Consider the following 23119-nt stretch of genomic DNA (forward strand, 5'->3'; position numbering starts at 1 on the left):
GGCTCCGAAAAGTCCTGCAGCAAAGAAATCTGCTTAAACTTTTTTAATACAAGGTTTCTCAGTCTAAAATAATAAGCAAAAATTTTATTTATTTATGTGAATATTTTAAAAACCATAGACACTGGTAAGACATTTTAGGAAATGGCATGTTAAGCAGTGCCTTAAATTCTAATGTTGAGCAGCACTTCTTAAACTCTAATGTGTGTTTGAATCACACTGCAATTGTGTTAAAATGCAAACTCTGATTTAGCCGATCCGGGACACAATCTTCATGTCTAACAATCTCCTAAGTGATGAGACCACATTCTGAGTACCACTGAACCTGGAAGGCTTCCTTTAGAATCCTGTCTATCTGTTAATTAACACTCTTTGGGTATGATCATTCAAAAAGCACTATATCTACCTAAACATATTCTCACTATGGGGGCGATGCCTCAAACACCTATGCTGGCCTGGTCAGTGTCCTGAGGCAGTATTTTCAAGATGCTCCCCTCAATAACAGAGTTCCATTTGCAACTCTAAGTCTGAGTAGTCAACATACACTTGCACAACAAGCTTCGAAAGGTTAATATAATCAATTGTTTTCACCTATTCTGACAGTGAGTGTTTATGGGGTTGAGATATCCACTCTCCAGTTACAGTACAATCTTCCATTCCATGACCTCAATAAGCTCAAACACTCACCCTTTCTGGGCTGATTATGAATACTGATAGCCTGGGTCTGATAGTTGCCATCATCATTCTGTACACACACGAGATGGGAGTCTGCCTTCTCATTGAAACAGGCACCTCCTGCCAGGACGTGCTCATTGGACTTGTTCATGGCTTTTATCATCTACAATCAAAAAAGAGGGCTATCTTTCTCATTCTGCCAAGAACGGGCACTTTTTGGTGTGTGTGACACAGCACAGCTCATTCACCTTCTCAAAGACAAAAGAGAATATTATTTATTAAAGCGACAAAGGAGCTACTAAAGAATGAAGACAAAGTCAAAAATCAGTCACCATTAGTAAAAGTTCAACATACACAAAAATTTTCTCTATAATTTACAGGTGATTTGTGTTATAACCCAAGCATATGACACATTTTGCATTTATTTTGTCTTTTTTACTGCTGCACTGAACTCAAGTAACTAAAATTAGTTTACCTAATTACAGTAGTTTCTTCTATCCAATGCATTCTCTGAGAGTATATATACACTGAAATTCTAAGTCAAAAGAATATCCTATATTTAAGTGTATATGCCTTCTTTTTCCACATCCATACAAAGGAGTGCTTTCCTCTATAAATATACGAACTCCATTATTTCTTAGTTTTACTAACTTATGTTTGATATCTTCAATGTAATAACTAATATTTTGCTTTATTCTTATCAAAAGATTTTAAGGTGATAATTCTGAACCTCACATGGAAAAACTCATCAGCCACCATTTTGTATCTAGTCAATAAAGGACAGAAGTGGTATGGACTTAACAGAAGCAGAAGATATTAAGAAGAGGTGGCAAAAATACACAGAACTGTATAAAAAAGATCTTCATGACCAACTGATCACAATGGTGTGATCACTCACCTACAGCCAGACATCCTGGAATGTGAAGTCAAGTGGGCCTTAGGAAGCATCACTACGAACAAACCTAATAGAGGTGATGGAATTCCAGTTGAGCTATTTCAAATACTAAAAGATGATGCTGTGTAAGTGCTGCACTCAATATGCCACCACATTTGGAAAACTCAGTAGTGGCCACAGGACTGGAAAAGGTCAGTTTTCATTCCAATCCCAAAGAAAGGCAATGCCAAAGAATGCTCAAACTGCCACACAATTGCACTCATCTCACATGCTAGTAAAGTAATGCTCAAAATTCTCCAAGCCAGGCTTCAGCAATATGTGAACCGTGAACTTCCAGATGTTCAAGCTGGTTTTAGAAAAGGCAGAGGAATCAGAGATCAAATTGCTTACATCCACTGGATCATCAAAAAAGCAAGAGAGTTCCAGAAAAACATCTATTTCTGCTTTGTTGACTATGCCAAAGCCTTTGACTGTGTGGATCACAATAAACTGTGGAAAATTCTGAAAGAAATGGGAATACCAGACCTGACCTGCTTCTTGAGAAACCTGTATGCAGATCAGGAAGCAATAGTTAGAACTGGACATGGAACAGACTGGTTCCAAATAGGAAAAGGAGTACGTTAAGGCTGTATATTGTCACCCTGCTTATTTAACTTATACGCCGAGTACATCATGAGAAACACTGGGCTGGATGAAGCACAAGCTGGAATCAAGATTGCCGGGAGAAATATCAATAACCTCAGATATGCAGATGATACCACCCTCATGGCAGAAAGGTAAGAAGACCTAAAGAGCCTCTTGATGAAAGTGAAAGAGGAGAGTGAAAAAGTTGGCTTAAAGCTCAACATTCAGAAAACTAAGATCATGGTATCCAGTCCCATCACTTCATGGCAAATAGATGGGGAAACAGTGGAAACAGTGACTGACTTTACTTTTGGGGGCTCCAAAATCACTGCAGATGGTGACTGCAGCCATGAAATTAAAAGACGCTTACTCCTTGGAAGGAAAGTTATGACCAACCTAGACAGCATATTAAAAAGTAGAGACAAAAAAAAAAGCAGAGACATTCTTTGTCAACTAAGGTCCATCTAGTCAAGGCTTTGACTATAAAGAAAGCTGAGCACTGAAGAACTGATGCTTTGGAACTGTGGTGTTGGAGAAGACTCTTGAGAGTCCCTTGGACTGCAAGGAGATCCAACCAGTCCATTCTAAAGGAGATCAGTCCTGGGTGCTCATTGGAAGGACTGATGTTGAAGCTGAAACTCCAATAGTTTGGCCACCTGATGTGAAGAACTGACTCATTTGAAAAGATCTTGATGCTGGGAAAGATTGAGGGCAGGAGGGGAAGGGGATGACAGAGGATGAGATGAGTCGGTTGGATGGCATCACCGACTCAATGGACATGAGTTTGGGTAAACTCCAGGAGTTGGTGATGGACAGGGAGTCCTGGTGTGCTGTGGTTCATGGGGTCACAAAGAGTCGGACACGACTGAGCAACTGAACTGAGTGACTAAAGATGTTAAGCATCTTTTCAAATGCTTGTTGGCCATTTGTGTATCTTCTCTGGAGAAATGTCTCTTCATATCTTTTGCTCATTTTTAAATTGGACTGTTTGTCTTTTGTTGTTGAATTGTAAGATTTCTTTATTCTAGACCTAGAGAACAGATCCTTATATCAGATAAATGGACTGTAAGTATTTTCTCCCATTGTACTGGTTGTCTTTCCACTTTCCTGTTAATATCCTTGGATGCACAAAAGGTTTTACTTTTTCTTAATTCTAATTTATGTATTTTTTCTTTTGTTTTTTATGCATATCTAAAAACCCACTGCTAAATCAAAGGTGATGAAAACTTACCCTCATGTTTTTCTCTAAGAGCTGTATGAATTTAGCTCTTATATTCAGGTCATTGATCTATTTTGAGTTAAACTTTATGATTTGAAGTAAAGGGACAACTTAATTCTTTTTACATGTGGATATCCAGTTGTCCCAGTACCATCTGTTGAAGACTATTCTTTCACCATTAAATAGTCTTGGCACCCTTGTCAAAATCAACTGGCCGTTAAATGTATGAATTTTATTTCATGCCAATACCACGCTGTTGATTACTATAGCCTTGAAGTAAGTTTTGAAACTGACAAGTTTTGAAGTCTCCAATTTTGTTCTTTGAACATGAGACCACATCTCATGTTCATGTATTGGAAGATTGAAAGCTGTTAGCATATCACTACTACTCAAAGTGATCTACAGATCCAGCACAAGCCTTATCAGAATTCCAATGGGGACTTCCCTGGTGGTCCAGTGGACGAGAATCCACCTGCCAGTGCAGGGGAAACAGTTCAGTCCCTGGTCTGGGAGGATTCCACATACATAGCACAAAGCAAGTAAGCCCCTAAGCCATAACTATGGAGCCTGCAGAGCCTGAGCTTATGAGCCCATGAGCCACAACTAATGAGCCCTCAGGCTGCGACTGCTGAAGCCTGTGAGCCTAGAGCCTGTGCTCCGCAATAAGAGAAGCCACTGCAATGAGAAGCCTGTGCACCACAGTGAAGAGTAGCCCCTGCTCACAACAACCAGAGAAAGCCCTGCACAGAGCAGCGAAGACCCAGCGCAACCAAAAAAAAGAATAATAAATTTTTTCTTTAAATTCCAATGGCCTTTTATAGAACTGGAAAGCCAATACTCAATCAAGTTCATTTGAAATTGCAAGGGACTCTGACGCCAAAATTGTGTAAAAGAACAAAATTTTTTAGGTCTTCTTCAAGTTCTTTCAACAAATTTTATAGTTTTAAGGTTTCAAGTCTTTTATATCCTTGGTAAATTTATTTCTAGGTACTGTACCAATACAATGCCAAGATACCATCATCCTCTGGTTTGACTCTGTTATGTTTATAACTCTTGCAAAGTTAATATTTTAATAAATAGCTGTAATGCCAGAGGCATCCAAATAATAATTAAAAATTCCTCTCACACTAACTTTTATCAACCCAATAAAACAAACCAGTTCTATCAGGGTTTTCCAACAAATACTTTAAAATAAGTTTTTGCAAATAAAGTAAGTCAGAAGATTGCTTCTTGGAGAAGTCAGTAGACAGACTAATTTAGGCTCTCAATTACAATTTACATTTATGTCGCATGAAAGAAATGGATACAATCATATACAGCAATTCTAAAAAATATTATATCTGCCATTTCTTCCAAATCATTAGGCTAAAGTGATTTCTAATTTTGCTTACATTGAGCAGATTAAAAATATTTTCAAGAATTTCCTGGTGATCCAGTAGTTAGGACTCAGCGCTTTCACTGCTGGGTCCAGGTTCAGTCCCTGGTCAGGGAACCAGAGATTGCACAAGCCGAATGGCCTTGTCAAAAAATATAAAAAGTTTTCAATTTGGATATTCTGAATAAATTAGCTAGCCTCTAACAAAATCATTTCCCTGGATATCAATTTCAAAGCTAATGAGATTTTCTTAAAACTTCGTATTTCTTTAGAAATGAATGAACAGGGTTGGTTGGTTTGGTTTCTTAAAACCATGTTCATTTTATACCAAAGAGAGAATTTCCCAAATATTCAAAGGATCTTACTGAACATAAGGCAAACTTACACTTGTCATACAATGATATAAATAATTGGTTTTCCACTTTAGTTGAGCCATTTCTCTGCTCTGTCAATTCAAATTCTGTAATATCTGTTGATCCATTACTATTGTTTAAGACCAATTACCTCTTTTCTGGACATTTAACAACTTTATAACTGTTTTACCTACAGTCAATCTCTAGCAGCACTGATTCATTCTACATGTGAAATAAAATTCATACTTAATGGTAAGATAAGAAAAATTTTAAATATAAAAAAATTTCTCTGTTGGCCTTCTACTGTGCATTGTGCATCTGCTGCACTATGCATCTACCAGGCCTCCCCTATTGGCAACCATGAAAGCAGCATTCTCCAAGCTCCAACAAGACCACTTAAAAGAGAACATTTCCTCTGGATCTTGTAAGGGGGTCATTTCTAGCAGATCTGGATTGTGTCAACTGTTAATTATAAGTCATGTAATGTATAGCATTCTGTCTCAAAAAACTGATAACTGTGCATTGATTTCTAATGGGTGTTAACAGTTCTCAGAGCTTTCTGAGATGCTTTTCCAGGCTATAATCCTCAATTTGGCTCAAATAAAAATTTTCTTTTCTTTCTTAGATCAACTGAATGTTTCCATATTTACCAAAGGCACAGCTCTGATCACATTTTCCCCACCTTGTCCTCCACTCAGATCATAAGTGTCTTATGCTCTAACTCCAAACCAGCTTTCTTGCTTTACCTTGCTTCCTACTGTATCCTTGCAAGCAGGACTACCTCCTGATCTGTTACCAGTTCCCATCTCTGAGCTGTAGCATATGCTGTTATTTACCTTCCCTCTGGGCTTCCTTTGTAGCTCAGTTGGTTAAGAATCCACCTGCAATGCAGGAGACCTGGGTTCAATTCCTGGGTCAGGAAGATCCCCTGGAGAAGTAAATGGCAACCCACTCTAGTATTCTTGCCTGGAGAATCCCATGGACAGAGGAGCCTGGCAAGCTACAGTCCATGGAATTACAAGAGTCAGATATGACTTAGCAACTATACCACCACCACCACCCTCCTTTTTCTTCTCCCATATCCAAGCAGCTGAAAAAAGCTGATCCTGAGTCAAGACTTAGTAAAAACACCAGTTCCTACCAGTAGCCTTCTTTAATTCCCCATCAGAACTAATGTGACCACTCCCTTTTTTGAACTGCCACACCACATTTTTTGTATTTCTTATATGGCATCATCCACACCCAGCTCTGGACATTTCTCTAGAGAAGATTCACAAATGGCCAACAAGCACTTGAAAAGATGCTTAACATCTTTAGTCACTCAGTTCTGTTCAGTCGCTCAGTTGTGTCTGACTCTTTTCGACCCCATGAACCACAGCATGCAAGGCCTCCCTGTCCATCACCAACTTCTGGAGTTTACCCAAACTCATGTCCATTGAGTCAGTGATGCCATCGAACCATGTCATCCTCTGTCATCCCCTTCTCCTCCTGCCTTCAATCTTCCCCATCATCAGGGTCTTTTCAAATGAGTCAGCTCTTCACATCAGGTGGCAAAAATACTGGAGTTACAGCCTCAACATCAGTCCTTCCAATGAACACCCAGGACTGATCTCCTTTAGGATTCACTGGTCGGATCTCCTTGCAGTCCAAGGGGCTCTCAAGAGTCTTCTCCAACACCACAGTTCAAAAGCATCAATTCTTTGGCACTCAGCTTTCTTTATAGTCCAACTCTCACATCCATACATGACTACTGGAAAAACCATAGCCTTGACTAGATGGACTTTAGTTGACAAAGTAATATCTGTGCTTATTAATATGCTATCTAGGTTGGTCATAACTTTCCTCTAAGGAGAGGGTATCTTTTAATTTCATGGCTGCAGGGAAGATACAAATATTTGTCCTTCTAATTAGCTGTAGTTCCCTTGTGTGGAGAAGCTAGCATCCACCTTCCAGGCCTATGGGTCTACAAATCATGAACCATGAACCTTCACTCATTCGTGTAGCAATGAGCATCTAATGTGTACCAGGCTTTGTGTTAGTATTCGGTTTATTCAGTACTCAACAATCTTCCCCCACAGAACTCATATTCTTGTGTGCAGAGGGGGAGGGGAAAAAGTAAAATACATTAAATGTTAGACACTGATAAGTGCTATATAGAAAAATAAGGCATGAAGGATGGTTAGGAGTACTGGCAAGTGCCACTTAATACTGGATACTTGGGAGAGTTCTTACTGAAAAGAGAGAGAAAAGCCATGGGACTATCCAGGGAAGAGCCTAGAGCTCTACAGGCACTTAGAACAGCTGGTTCAATGGCTGTGTAGTTGCAGCATGTTAGCAAGCCAGACAATTTCAAGGAGCATTAATTAAGGACAGTGTGGCTGAAAAGGGAGAGGTGTAAGAAGAAAGGTTAAAACAGGGAGTGGGTTAAGGAGAACACAGGGTACAGAAGACTTCAGGTATCGTTCTGATTGGGATGAAAGATCTTTGGAGAATTTTAAGCAGAAGAGTGACATGATTTTACTTAGTTTTAACAGGATCACTTGGGCTGCTGTGTTGAGAATAAATGGATGGGGGAAAGGCTGCCAACAAAGACCAGTTAGGAGACTACCGCACAAATCCAAGATTACCTCAGACCAAGACTGGCCCTAGGGTTGAGAGGTGGCTGGGTTCTAGATAGGTAGAGCCAGCAGAACACAGAACAACAGGTTCGACTCAGGATATGGAAGAAGACTTAAAGACAACTCCAAAGTTTTGGGCCTAGTAAATGGAAGCATGGCACTGCCATTAATTTAGGGAAGACTGCAAGAGGAAATTCTGAGGGAAGATCAGGAGTTCAGAATTGAACATGCTAAGCTTAAGATGCCTAAAAAAACTGGAGATGTCAAGTAAGGAACAAGAAACTCAAGTTGAGGGCTTCTCTGGCGGCCTGGTAGTTAGGATTCCAGGCTTTCACTGCCATGGCATGGGTTCAATCCGTGGTCAGGGAACTGAAATCCTCCTGCAAGCCATATGGCATGGCAAACAAAATCAATAAATAAAAAAATTAATTAATTTTTTAAAAAGACGCTCAAGTCTATAAAACAAGGAAGAGTCAGGTTGAAGGAAGATATCTGGAAGACATCAGCAAACTGTATTTAAGGGACTGGCTAGATCAACAAAGAAGTGGACAGAGACAAATAAAACTTACAGGGACTGAGCCTTTGAGTTTTTCAAGATGAGTGAAAAATGGGGTCAGAAAGGTGGATGTACAGAGATAGAAATTAAATTTGGGGAGATGAGGGATATGGAGGGAGACCAGGGTTTCTTATGGTACTTGAACACAATGAGATTAGAGCTGGTGGCCTCAACGCTAAAAGTAGCAGCAAGCTTGTGAGAGCTAGGAGATAGGGAAAACTAGGGGTTTAGCCAGAAGGCAATGGCACCCCACGCCAGTACTCTTGCCTGGAAAATCCCATGAGCAGAGGAGCCTGGTAGGCTGTAGTCCATGGGGTCGTGAAGAGTCAGACACGACTGAGCAACTTCATTTTCACTTTACACTTTCATGCATTGGAGAAGGAAATGGCAACCCACTCCAGTGTTCTTGCCTAAAGAATCCCAGGGACGGGGCAGCCTGGTGGGCTGCCGTCTATGGGGTCGCACAGAGTCGGACACGATTGAAGCAACTTAGCAGCAGCAGCAGCAGCATTCTGAAGCCACTACTCACCGCTATCAGTGGACACGCAGGGACATGAGAGAGGAGGGGTAAAGACAATCTTACTGTGAACATGCAGTGTTCAGCTCCTGCTGCAGTCACTGGAGAGGTAACAGCCAGGGCTCCTGAGGGATCTTTATATTTTCATTCAACCTGCGGTTAAACACTGTCTTCCATGTATAACACGAGGAACAGCTATGCTAACAGTCAATGGAACAACACCTCTTTCCTCTGCCCCATTTTCCAGAGCACCTTTCACCAACTCCTTTCATTCTTTTGAAAAGAAGATTATCAGTTCCTCCTCCCTAAGAGAAAAGAAATGTATTCCTGGAAGGCCAAAAAATAAAACATTCCTCCAGCAGATTTTAGGACCATCTGTTCGTGCTTGTGCTACAATGAACCTTTAAAATTATGCTTTTGTAACTTCACAATTCTCTGAAGGATATATGTAGCTTTGAACTAAAATAAACAGAAATTCCTATTTTAGAACTGTTCAGGGAAAAAGAATCTCAAGAGGCCATTCAGCCTAAATTATACAAGTTGGGGACTGCATAGATACACAGTTTTATAGACTCTTGTATTATACAACCAACATTATTTCTCTCTGGTTTTTAGTAAAGAATCAACACAATTTTGTTCCTTTTTGCTTGAAACTCTGACATGAGGCTACCTCTTTGGTTCTATTCCCCCAGTGATGTGATTAAAGTTTGAATGTCCACTACATTTCCTGAAAGATTTTGTGATATTTTTTAGCTGTATTTAAAATAAATGACAAAATGTACACATTTAAGGTATGTAATCTGACAAATTTTGGTATGTGTATATACCCTTATAAACAGCACTTGAAATCACTCAACTCTGTTCTACCGATCTAGACATACATATTACACTAAAATAATACTGTCCTGATTAACATATCTTTAAAAGAAGCCTTAAACATCAGGTAGTGTAAGTCTTTGAATTACGTTCTTTTTCAAAGTTGTCTCAGCTATTCTGGATCTCTTAAATCTCCATATACATTTTAGAATCAGTGTCTCGATTTGTATTTTAAAATAGCTTGCTGGTATGTTGACTGGGATTGTACTGAAGCTATGAATCAATCTGGGGACAAATGCCATCTTAACAATATTGCGTCTTCTGATTCAAAAACGTAGTATACCTCATAGTATTTATTTGGGTCTTCAGTTTCTCTTAACAATGTTCTGTAATTTTCAGCATAGAGGGACTGCTGATAATCTGTTAAATTCACCCCTAAATACGTCATATTTATGATGCTATTGTATTGTTTTTAAATTCCAACTTCTGATTGTTAGTATACAGAAATACAATTGATTTTTACACAATGATCTTATAACTCTGATAAACTGATTGATTAGATGTAGTACTATTTTGTAAACTCCTTAGGTGAAGAAGTGGTAAAGAATCCACCTGCCAGTGCAGAAGACACAAGAGACTGGGGTTCGATCCTTGGTCAGGAAGATCCCTTGTAGTAGGAAATGGCAATCCACTCTGGTATCCTTGCCTGGGAAACCCCATGAACAGAGGAGCCTGGGGGGCTACAGTCCATGGGTCTGCAACGAGTTGAACATGACTGAGCATGCACATACTACTCCAGGATTTCCTACATAAATAATCATGTTATCCATGAATAAAGACATTTTTTTTTCAACTATATTCCTCTAATTTTGTTTTTTTCCCCCCTTATTACATTGGCTAGAAGATCCACTGAAATGTTTAATAAAAACAAGAATAGACATCATCTCCTTGTTCCTCATTTTAAAGAACCAATCAATCAGTCATCATTGGATATATTAATTTTAGGTCTTTCATAAATTCTCTTTATTCAATTGTAAAACTTCTATTTTAAACTGCTGATATATATATATATATGTATATATATAGAGAGATGAGATTTCTGTAGTTTTTTTCTTTTAATATGCTTTTCCTTTCTATCCTATTAATATGCTGAGTTACAGATTGATTTTTTAATGTTAAACCAATTTAGCATTCTTGGAATATATCCCATTTAGTTATGAAGTATCTTATTTTTTCTGTATTATTAAATTGGATATACTAAAAACTTGTTATGTATTTATGCAACCAACTATGAAGGATATAGGTTTTCATTTCTTAAAAATTTTTTCTGATTTTGATACTAGTGGAATTAAAGCCTCCTCATCTATTTTCTAAGAGTTTGTATAGAACTGGTGTTATTTTGTCCTTCCTTTTGTAACAACCACGAGTGAACATATCTAGACCTGGGCTTTTCTTTGCAAAAAGGTTTACAATAATAAATTCAATTCTTTCAATGTATGCAGGGCTATTCTAGTTACCTATTTTTTCTTGACAGAGGTATGAAAGTCAACATTCGAAGAATTTGTCCATTTTGTCCAAGTTGGACATGTATTAGTATAAATGCATTCATACTATGCTCTATTGTTTTTTCACTATTTACAGAGCCTGTAATGATAGCCCCTTCTCTCATATCTCATAATGGGACTTTGTGTTTTCACTATTTTTAAGTGAAATATGGGTGATTTACAATACTAATTTCAGATGCACAACACAGTGACTCAATATTTTTATAGATTATACTGCATTTACAGTTTATAAAACAACTACACTTCCCTGGGCTGTATAACATACCCTTCTGGCTTATTCATTTTACAGACAGTGGTTTGTACCTCCTCATTCCCCTATGCATATCTTGCTGCTCTTCATTCCCCTCTCCCCACTGGTAACCACTAATTTATTTTCTACATCTGTGAGTCTATTTCATTATGTTCACTTGTTTTATTCTTTTCGATTCCACAAGTAAGTGCTAACATTACAGTATTTGTCTTTGTCTGACTATTTCAGTAAGCTTCACATCCTCTAGGTCCATTCATTTTGTTGTAAATGGCAGAATCTCATTCTTTTTTATGGTTGAGTAACACTCCATTGCACGTGCAAGCATGCGTGTGTATTCATACATATACATATACCATTCATCTGTTGATGGACACTTAGGCTGCTTCTATATCTTGGCTATTGTAAATTATGCTTCTATCAACATTTGGGTCCATGTACATTTTCAAATTACTGTTTTTTCCTTCAAATATATACCCAAGAGCGGAACTGCTGTATCATATGATAGTTCTATATTTAGTTTTTTGAGGAACCTCCATAATATCTTCCATAGTAGCTGTGCCAATGTACATGCCCCCTAACAGGAATCCCCTCTGTATTAGGATCCTCCTTTCTCCACAGCTTTGCCACATTTGTTATTTATAGACATTTTGATGATAGTCATTCTGACAAGTGTGAGGTGGTTCTTCACTGAGGTTTTGATTTGCATTTCTGTGATGATTAGAAATGTTGAGAAACTTTTCATGTGCCTATTGGCCATTTGTATACTTTCTCTGGAACATCTATTCATATCTTCTTCCTTTTTTTTTTTTTTTTTTGCTACATCATGCAGCTTGCAGGATCTTAGTTCCCTGGCCAGGGATCAAACCCAGGCCTAGGCAGTGAGAGTGCTGAGTCCTAACCACTGGACTTCCAGAGCATTCTCTTCTGACTGTTTTTTAATCGAGTTGCTTGTTATTGTTCTTTAATTACTTTATTCATTTGGCTGTACCAGGTCTTAGTTGTAGCATGTGGGATCCTTCAGTTGTGGCATGTGGGACCTAATTCTCTGACCAGGGATCGAACCCAGATCTCCTGCATTGGGAGCATGGAGTCTTAGACACTGGACCACCAGGGAAGTTTCCCAAGTTTTTTCCCTAATATTGAGTTCTGTGAGCCATGTATCTATTTTGGATACTAACCCCTTATCAGTAATATCATTAGCAAATATTTTTTCCTATTCAGGGGGTTGTTTTTTCATTTTGGTGATAGTTTTCTCTGCTATTAAAAAACCTCTTACATTTAACTAGGTCCCATTTATTTATTTTTAGTTTTACTTCTTTTGCCTTAGGAGATAGATCTAAGAAAATATTGCTACACTTTCTGTAAATTAGTGTTCAGCCTATGTTTTCGTCCAGTTTTATGGTCTCAGGTCTTACATATAGGTCTTTAATCCATTTTGAGTTTATTTTTATATATGGTGTGAGACAATGTTCTAATTTCACTCTTTCACAAGCAGCTGTCCAGTTTTCCGAGCACTATTTATTGAAGAAACTCTCTTTTCTCTGGTGAATATCATGCCTCCTTCATTGTAGGTTAATTGAACTTAAGTATGTGGGTTTATTTCTGAGCTCTCTATCTGATTCCATTGATTTTTATCTCTTTCTGTGCCAGTACCATTCTATTTTGATGACTGCAGCTTTGTACTATACTCTGAAGTCAAAAAGTATTATACCTCTAGCTTTGTCCTTTTTTTTTCCCCTCAAGATTAGATGACATCTCAAGGTCTTTTGTGATTCCATATAACATTTAGGATTATTTCTTCTAGTTCTGTGAAAAATGTCATGAGTATTTTGATAAGAATTGCATTAGATCTATAGATAGCTTTTGGTAGTATGGATTTTAACAGTATTAATTCTGCTAATCCATAAATCTGGAATATCTTTCTATTCCTTGGTGTCATCTTCAATTTTCATCATCAATGTTTTATGATTTTAAGAGTACTGATCTTTATATCCTTGGTTAAATTTATTCCTGGGTATTTTATTTTAGGTGTTTTAATCTATAGGCTGATAGGTTATCTTTTTTTAGTACCTTAAGGATTTTGTGCACTGTCTTGGGAACTGAACTGTTTGAATGAGAAGTCTACAGTCATTCTTATACCCACTGCTCAGTATATAAAGTGGATTTTTTTTCTCTAGTTGCCTTTAAGATTCTTCTCTTTACCTCTGGTGTTAAGCAATTTGATGATGATGATTATAATGTTCCTTAATGTAATACTTTTCATCCTGCAGCTGGAGTTCACTGAACTTCTTGAATCTATATGATTCTCAGTTCAGTTCAGTCGCTCAGTCATGTCTGACTCTGCGACCCCATGAATCACAGCACGCTAGGCCTCCCTGTCCATCACCAACTCCCGGAGTCTACCCAAACTCATGTCCATCGAGTTGGTGATTTACAAAATTTTTCATCACTGATTCTTCAAATATCTTTTCTGTCAACCTACTTCTCCACTCTTTTGGGGACTTCAATTACAGAGTTAAGCCATCCAACATTTCTCACATCTCAATGATACTCCATTCATTTCAGTTTCCAGCCTTTTATCTTTGTGTTTCATCTTGGATGGTTCTGTTTTTATTAATTTTTTCCAGCAGTGTCTGATCTGCCATTAATCTCATCCAGTGTATTTTTCATCTCATTGTCATTTTTGTTTCTTAAAGTTTGATTTGGGTTTTTTATATTTTCCAAGTCTCGCCTTAAAATGTACAGGCCTTCCTCTTGTTGAAGTTTTATTTTAAGCTTGTTAGGTAGGATCAGAGCAGACTATATTTATGGACAACTTTGATCACTAGAAATTATTTGTCCCTTTCTTACTCTAGATGGTAAGAATATAAATTATTCCTGGACCTTTGAGAACTGTTCTAGCTGTTCCTCTTCAGTGTTTTTCTCATATACATGCATTGATTAGTAGTCAGCTGAAGACCCAACAGGAACCTCTTACAGATCTCCAGAGTTCCTTTATTTCCATAATCTGTCTTGTAAATTCTAGCCATCATGGCCTCCCTACATTCTCTTCAACTCAGGGAGCCTCTAGACCTCTAGGATCGGGTTAAGTTCCCTCTAATTGCACTATGGCCTGGAAACTAACTCCAGACAGTAAGGTAGGGTAACCATAGGGCTCATCTTCTCTATCCCACTGTTCTTAGGTTTTTGCTTTTTTCCCCTCACATATTTTGTCATGATGTTTAGCTATTTAAGGTAGACTGGTATGTTAGTGTGTGCAAGTGCTGCAATAAAAAAATAGCAGCTTAAACAAGTGGTGATGGCTTTAAGTGGTGGCTTAAACAATAGAAATTTATTGTCTCACAATGCTGGAGGCTAGAAATCCCAAATCAAGATGTCAATAGCATTGGTTCCATTTGAGGGTTGCAAAAAGAAAGATTTGTTTCAGAACTCTCTCCTGACTTGTAGATAGTCATCTTCTCCTTATGCCTCTTCCTGTCATCTTCTCTTTATACGTCTATGTCCAAATTTCCCCTTCTTAGACAGTAAAGAATCTACCTGCAGTGCGGGAGACCTGGGTTCGATCCCTGGATTGGGAAGATCCCCTAGAGGAGGACGTGGCAACCCACTCCAGTATTCTTGCCTGGAGAATCCCCATGGACAGAGGAGCCTAGCAGGCTACAGTTCATGGGGTCTCAAAGAGTCGGACATGACTGAGTGACTAAACACACAGGTCATACTGGATTAGGGCTTTACCTCTGTAAAGACCCTAAAACCAGCCCTACGATCAGACATAATAATTAAACTGATGTTTATGAAAATCAGTTTAGGATAGTGTTTAAGAACAGGGATACTGAAATTAGAGTGCATGGGTGTGATTCTAGCTCCAACACTTGCTGCTTCCCTGGTGGCTCAGAAGGTAAAGTGTCTGCCTACAATGTGGGAGACCTGAGTTCGATCCCTGGGTCAGGAAGATCGCTGGAAAGGAAACGGCAATCCACTTCAGTACTCTTGCCTGGAAAATCCCATGGACAGAGGAGCCTGGTAGGCTACAGTCCATGGGGTCGCAAAGAGTCGGACACAACTGAGTGACTTCACTTTCACTTTCCAACACTTGCTAGCTCTGTGCCTTAATTCCCTTACCTGTAACAAGGGACTTACTCTACTCATTTCATAGAGATAGCGTGAAGATACATATATGTTTAGAATAATACCTGATACATAATATACCCTCAATAGATATTACTTAACACAATGAACAAAATAATGTTTCATAAGAACATGAGTAACTTTACCTAGACCAACAGAGTTCTTGATTAGCCTTGATGAAGGAGATTAGAAAATTTATATTCAGTGACTACTTCATTTATTAAAATTACCACTTCAGAAATCCTACCCTCTAGCTTTCTAAGCTTAAGTCTTTCCTTATATGGAAAAAAATGTTGTCTGACATTTCAGTAAAAAAGCATGCTGCCTGTCATTCTGGTAAACAATGAATGCTGCCTGCCATCAATTCATCACCACTATAGCCGCCATCAACAGTCCATGATAAGGGGACATCAGGATGGAGAAAGACAGGACACTGGCCCTAGATGGCTCAGATGCACATCTAAGGAATAATTTCAGTGAACTCTGACTCTTGCATCTTTCCATACTCAGAAAGAACTAAAATCATTAACCTGAGATGTCTGGATTTTTTACACTTTTTTACACTTTACAGTAATCTTTTGATGTTCAACTACATGTTTTTTTTCCAGCAAAAATTCCTACATGTCCTGGCTCCTCCTCCCTTACCTCTTTGAAACAGTCCCTCAGAGGTATCTGAGAGGCTGTCTCCTGGGCTGTATTCTCAATAAGGCCACTTAAGAAAACATAATTCTCAACTTTTATGTTGTGTTTGTTTTTGTCAGTCCCCCTCTCTCCATAATTTACATATAAGCTGCCAAAACTCAGTTTTCTAAAATTTTACTTTGGTTAAGTCATGTTTTTGCTTTAAAACCTATAAAATCTCTTTTACAAATTATCATATTAGAAGCAAAATGCAAGGTAGAAAGGGAAAGATATATCCAACTGAATACAGAATGTCAGAGAATAGCTAGGATTAAAAAAAAGGGGGGTCTTCTTAAGTGAACAATGCAAAAAAACAGAGGAAAACATTAGAATGGGAAAGTCTAGAGATCTCCCTAAGAAAACTGGAGATATCAAGGGAATATTTCATGCTAGGATGGGCACAATAAAGGACAGAAACATTAAGGACCTAAGAGAAGCAGAAGAGATGAAGACGAGGTGGCAAGAATACACAGAAGAACTATATAAAAAAAGGTCTTCATGATGAGATCATCATATTGGTGTGGTCACTCACCTAGAGCCATACATCCTAGAGTGTAAAGTCAAGTGGGCCTTAGGAAACATTATTACGAACAAAGCTAGTGGAGGTGATGGAATTTCAGCTGAGCTATTTCAAATCGTAAAAGATGATGCTGTGAAAGTGCTATACTCGGTGTGTTAGTAAATTTGGAAAACTCACCAGTGGCCACAAGACTGGAAAAGGTCAGTTTTCACTCCAATCCCAAAGAAGGGCAATGACAAAGGATGTTCAAAAACTATCATACGATTGTACTCACTTCACATGCTAGCAAGATAATGCTCAAAATCCTCCAAGCTAGGCTTCAGCAGTATGTGAACCAAGAAATTTCAGATATACAAGCTAGATATAGAAAAGGCAGAGGAACGAGAAATCAAATTGCCAACATCCATTATATTATAGAGAAAGCAAGGGAATTCCAGAAAAACATCTACTTCTGCTTCATTGACTACAAGAAAGCCTTTGACTGTGTGGATCACAACAACATGTGGAAAATTCTTAAAAGAGATGGGAATACCAGACTACCTTACCTGCCTCCCAAGAAACCTGTATGCAGTTCAAGAAGCAACAGTTAAAACTGGACACGGAACAACAGACTGCTTCAAAATTGAGAAAGGTTGTATATTGTCACCCTGCTTATTTAACTTCTATGCAGAGTACACCATGGGAAATGCCGGATGGATGACTCACAGCTGGAATCAAGACTGCTGGGAGAAATATCAACAACCGTACATACGCAGATGATACTACTTTAATGGCAGAAAGTGAAAAGGAACTAAAGAGCCTTCTTGAGGGTGAAGGAGGAGAGTGAAAAAGCTGAACACAGGAGCCTGGTGGGCCACAGTCCATGGGGTCACAAAAGAGTTGGATACAACTTATGGCTAAACAACAACAACATACAATGAAATATTGTGTATGAAATTACTTTTCCAACTAATAGACACAACTGTCCACGATCATAAGAAATAAAATTTCATTGAGTTAAAACAAAAATTGAATTAGAAGAGAAGTGAGTCTGCTAAATCAAGTAAGGAAAAGAAGTGATATACAATTGGTAAACTTTACTGAAAATTAAATATAATAAATTACAAGAAATACAGTTATTGCTTTTGAACAAAAATTTTTGAAACTTCACAGCCATAAAGTTAGGAGGCGGGATTCAAATAAAGACAGATAATATGAATGGACATTGTCATGAATGTCCTTAGTCAAGTACTGAAATAATTATGGGGGCCTCATAGCTTTTATGGGCTTCTTGGTTTGCTCAGAGGTCAAGAATCCTCCTGTCAATGCAGGAGATGCAGGTTCAATCCCTGGGTCAGGAAGATCCTCTGGAGAAGGAAATGGCAACCCACTTTAGTATCCCTGCCTGGGAAATCCCATGGACAGAGGAGCCCAGCAGGCTACAGTCCATGAGGTTGCAAAGAGTCGGACACGACTGAGCAACTAAACAACAACAACATAGCTTTTACAGATATACTTGTATAAACAGTTCCAATTACCAAACGCAAAGCATCATCGTGCAAACATCAGGGATAGCAACCTGTGTTATCATCTCATTTCTGGATGATAAACTCCCAGAAGCATTCATAATGTCTAATTCATCTTGGTATTTCATATCACATAATATATTTAATAGATATCTATGAAATAGATAATAACACTTCGATGAGAAATAAAACAAGTTTTCAAAGCATAGTTTAAAAAACTAGGGTACAAATTACATATTTGTTTAAATATGTAAATTTTAATTAGAACTAAATTACTATTTAGTTCTCTTTAAAAATCTGACTCTACGTAGTTTGGTATCAGAGAAGACAGTGGCACCCCACTCCAGTACTTTTGCCTGGAAAATCCCATGGATGGGGGAACCCGGTGGGCTGCAGTCCATGGGGTCGCTAGAGTCGGATGTGACTGAGCAACTTCACTTTCACTTTTCACTTTCATGCATTAGAGAAGGAAATGGCAATCCACTCCAGTGTTCTTGCCTGGAGAATCCCAGGGACAGGAAGCCTGGTGGGCTGCCACCTATGGGGTTGCAGAGTCAGACACGACTAAAGTGACGCAGCAGCAGCAGCAGCAGTTTGGTATAGTTTCAAAGTAGGACTATTCAACAGCTAATTGTACCCAGAAAAAATTAAGCACTCTTTCTCACTACTATTTTCTAGTGCCCTGAAAAAAGCCATCAGACAGAAAGCACGGGGTAAAAGTTTTCTTCAAATATGTCTTTCCCACATAATAATACTGAGCCCTGAGCTTATAAATCCAGTAAGACATTTCTGTGATTTTAAGTGTATATCAAGTACAAAAATAATGTTTACCGAATGTACAAACGACCAAGTGAATAAATGGCAGAATGGGAAAGGAAAAAAGAAAGGAAGAAGGGAAAGTAAGAGAAGGAAGGAAGAAATTATTTTATACCCAAAATAGTACAAGAAGTAATAGGGGAGTTACTACCCTGCCTAATAAAACAACAAATTTTAACACATCAAACTAAGTTTTAAAATTCCTCTTTTAAATCACAGTGATTACTATTCTACACTTCAGAATTGATTTTAAGAAATTTTAAAATTCAATTAGTACTTCACTTGGCAAATAGGCGAGAACAGTGCTTACATAATTCTGTTAATATATGTACAGTATGCACAATTTCATTTTAGTTACAAAATACAGCTTAATTCAAGATGTAATCATTTGCTTTCAAAATTTTACTTAAAAATCATTTTGGGACTTACACAGGTGAGCTATTCTTAAACATGAAAGGTAGTTAATAATATATACTTACCAAAAGAGGGAAAAATCAAAAGATCCCACCACTAATATTATAAAGTTAATTTTATACCTCAATCAAAATGCAAATCTGCTACTGATCGTCAGCACCAAAAGGTCAAAAAACAAGAAATGACGCACCAAAAACTAAGTAAGACAAATTTAACATCTTCCTTTCTGTTATGAAATTCTCTATCACTGATCTAATTCATATAATATTATGAACTGATTTCACTGTCACTAAATTAAAATTTTACATGCAATCATGTATTTTTCATCTTCATTTATAATGCTCAATTATGAAAAACATCACAGTAAATCTTACCTCATTGTATCTGTTGCTGGGAATTTTGATGCTGGTTTTCCGAACTTCCATATCAACCACCAAACCTTGAACTACTGGCAATGTATACTGGTAATTTCTAAAGTCCTGGGCAAAAGCAGATTGAAGTAGAATAAAGAATTCATCAACGGCAGGATCTGATTAACAGCAATAAAATTAGCACAAAGGAAAAGAATGCCAAAATTAAATACTTTTGAATTAAATGAATGAATTCATTCATTTAAATAATAAGAAAATGCATGATGAAAGCCCCACTGTGTGTATTCTAGCTCTCCAGTTAGTCTGTAAACTCTCACAAGGAAGCAGATTAAGAAGTTTTATATACCATTATATACAATATTAAACAAATATTTAAATGTTTATCTTGCTTTCTCAGCACCTGACATTTTCTGTATTTATTTGTTAACTGTCTCTTCCCTATGAGGTAAGCTCCAAGACAGCAGAGATGATCACTTGTTTTGTTCTTGTTATATCCCAAATGCCTGGAACGTGCTGGGAACTCAGTGAACACTTATACACTAAAACACACACATATACCACATCCAGTGTGGCTGAAGCAAAGTGAGCAAGAAGGCAGGAGTTCAGGTCACAGTGACAGCACACAGCTAGATTTCACAGGGTCCTGTAGGTCACAAGGACCTTGACCTTTACTTTGAGAAGGCTTTCGACCTACTGTAATGGATCTCTTTAACTCTCTCCTCTGCAAAGAACAGATGGAAAAGGAGCAAGAATAGAAGAAAGGAGATCAGATAAACACAATAAAAATAATCTGAGCAAGAGACAGTGATAACTTGAACCAAGATTTTAACAGTTCCAAAGGCAGTCAGAAGTTATCAGATTCTAGATATATTTAAAGGGAAAACAGACAATATTTGCCCTTAAGTTGGATGTGGAATGTGAAAAAAAAAAAAAAAAAAAAGAGTTGATGATTCTGAACTGTATGGCTTGGGCAAGTAGAAGATAGGAACTGCCACCAAATGAGATACAGAATATGATGGGAAGGGGAAGGTGGCAGGTCAGAAGACTGCAGGAAAAGAACTGAGAAAGAATGGTGTCCTGGAAACTAAGAGTAGAAAATGCGTAGATGCTAATAAGTTGTTGGATGGAACTGTGTGAAAACTATCTTCTTATTGCTTCTATTCATTCAGGGAAAATGGGGTTATGTCATCAGCTGAAACTGAGGAAAGGAGAGGCAGCACAGGAAATTTGAGAAGAAATCACATGCAAAAAGTCATATGGGGAGTTAGGAATGTAGTAGGGACCAGGAAGGATTGCTGGGTACGTTCAAGAGCTTCCTTAATGGTACTGGTCATGAATCTAAAATGAGACCCATGGGTATGCTGCTCTTTCTGTCTTCACTCATATTTAACTTGGATGGAAGTTAAGAACGAAGAAAGAGTCAGATCTGCACTGGTAAAATCAATTGACTTTTCAGCTATGACCTAAAGCAAATCCCTTACGATTATGGAACGGAAGTGACAAATAGATTGAAGGGATTAGATTTGATAGACAGAGTGCCTGAAGAACTATGGATGGAGGTTCATGACATTGTACAGGAGGCAGTGACCAAGACCATCCCCAAGAAAAATGCAAAAAGGCAAAAGGGTTGTTTGAGGAGCCCTTACAAATAGCTGAGAAAAGAAGAGAAGCTAAAGGGAAAAGAGAAAAGGAAAAATATAACCATCTGAAAGCAGAGTTCCAAAGAATAGCAAGGAGAGATAAGAAAGTCTTCCTCAGTGACCAAAAAAAAAAAAAAAAAAGAGGAAAATAATAGAATGGGAAAGACTAGAGATCTCTTCAAGAAAATTAGAGATACCAAGGGAACTTTTCATGCACAGATGGGCACAATAAAGGGCAGAAACAGTATGGACCAAACGGAAGCAGAATATATTAAGAAGAGGTGACAAGAATACATAGAAGAACTATACAAAAAAGATCTTCATGACCCAGACAACCATGATGGTGTGTGATCACACCTAGAGCCAGACATCCTGGAGTGTGAAGTCAAGTGGACCTTAGGAAGGAAGCATCACTATGAACAAAGCTAGTGGAGGTGATGGAATTCCAGTGGAGCTATTTCAAACCCTAAAAGATGATGCTGTGAAAGTGTTGCACTCAATATGCCAGCAAATTTGGAAAACTCAGCAGTGGTCACAGGACTGGAAAGGTCAGTTTTCATTCCAATCCCAAAGAAAGGCAATGCCAAAGAATGCTCAAATTACCGCACAATTGCACTCATCTCACACGCTAGCAAAGTAATGCTCAAAATTCTCCAAGCCAGGCTTCAACAGTACATGAACCGTGAACTTCCAGATGTTCAGGCTGGATTTAGAAAAGGCAGTTCCTCTGCCTTCATGAGATCAAATTGCCAACATCCGCTGGATCATCGAAAAAGCAAGAGAGTTCCAGAAAAACATCTACTTCTGCTTTATTGATTATGCCAAAGTATTGACTGTGTAGACTGTGTGACTGTGTGGATCACAACAAACTGTGGAAAATTCTGAAAGAGAAGGGAATACAGACCACCTGACCTGCCTCCTGAGAAATCTGTATGCAGGTCAAGAAGCAACAGTTAGAACTGAATGTGGAACAACAGACTGATTCCAAATCAGGAAAGGAGTACATCAAGGCTGTATATTGTCACCTTGCTTATTTAACTTATATGTAGAGTACATCAGGTGAAATGCCAGGCTGGATGAAGCAAAAGCAGGAATCAAGACTGCAGGAAGAAATATCAATAACCTCAGAAATGCAGGTGACACCACCTTCATGGCAGAAAGCAAAGAAGAACTAAAGAGCCTCTTGATGAAAATGAAAGATGAGAGTGAAAAAGCTGGCTTAAAACTCAACATTCAGAAAACTAAGATCATGTCATCTGGTCCCATCACTTCATGGTAAGTAGATGGGGAAACAATGGAAACAGTGACAGACTATTTTTTGGTGCTCCAAAATCACTCAGATGGTGACTCCAGCCATGAAATTAAAAGATACTCGCTCCTTGGAAGAAAACCTATGACCAACCTAGACAGCATATTAAAAAGCAGAGACATTACTTTGCTGACAAATGTCCATCTAGTCAAATTATGGTTTTTTTCCAGTAGTCATTATGGATGTGAGAGCTGGACCATAAAGAAAGCTCAACACTGAAGCACTGATGCCTTTGAACTGTGGTGTTGGAGAAGACTCTTGAGAGTCCCTTGGAC

General features: G+C 38.2%; 1 protein-coding gene across 4 annotated transcripts in view; it reads right to left on the reverse strand.

Annotated features, from left to right (window-relative positions):
- ZFYVE9 (zinc finger FYVE-type containing 9) overlaps positions 1-23119 on the reverse strand; it is a 117996-nt gene that overhangs the window by 13010 nt on the left and 81867 nt on the right. For all 4 annotated transcript variants that reach the window (XM_070368061.1, XM_070368060.1, XM_005894736.2 and 1 more), the window contains 2 exons: positions 19899-20003; positions 685-835 (listed from right to left, as the gene is read on the reverse strand). In XM_070368061.1, coding sequence (XP_070224162.1) covers positions 685-835; positions 19899-20003 — 256 coding nt within the window. The remainder of the gene's footprint in view (positions 1-684; positions 836-19898; positions 20004-23119) is intronic.

This window comes from Bos mutus, chromosome 3, assembly GCF_027580195.1.
Source record: "Bos mutus isolate GX-2022 chromosome 3, NWIPB_WYAK_1.1, whole genome shotgun sequence".
Taxonomy (NCBI): Eukaryota; Metazoa; Chordata; class Mammalia; order Artiodactyla; family Bovidae; genus Bos; species Bos mutus.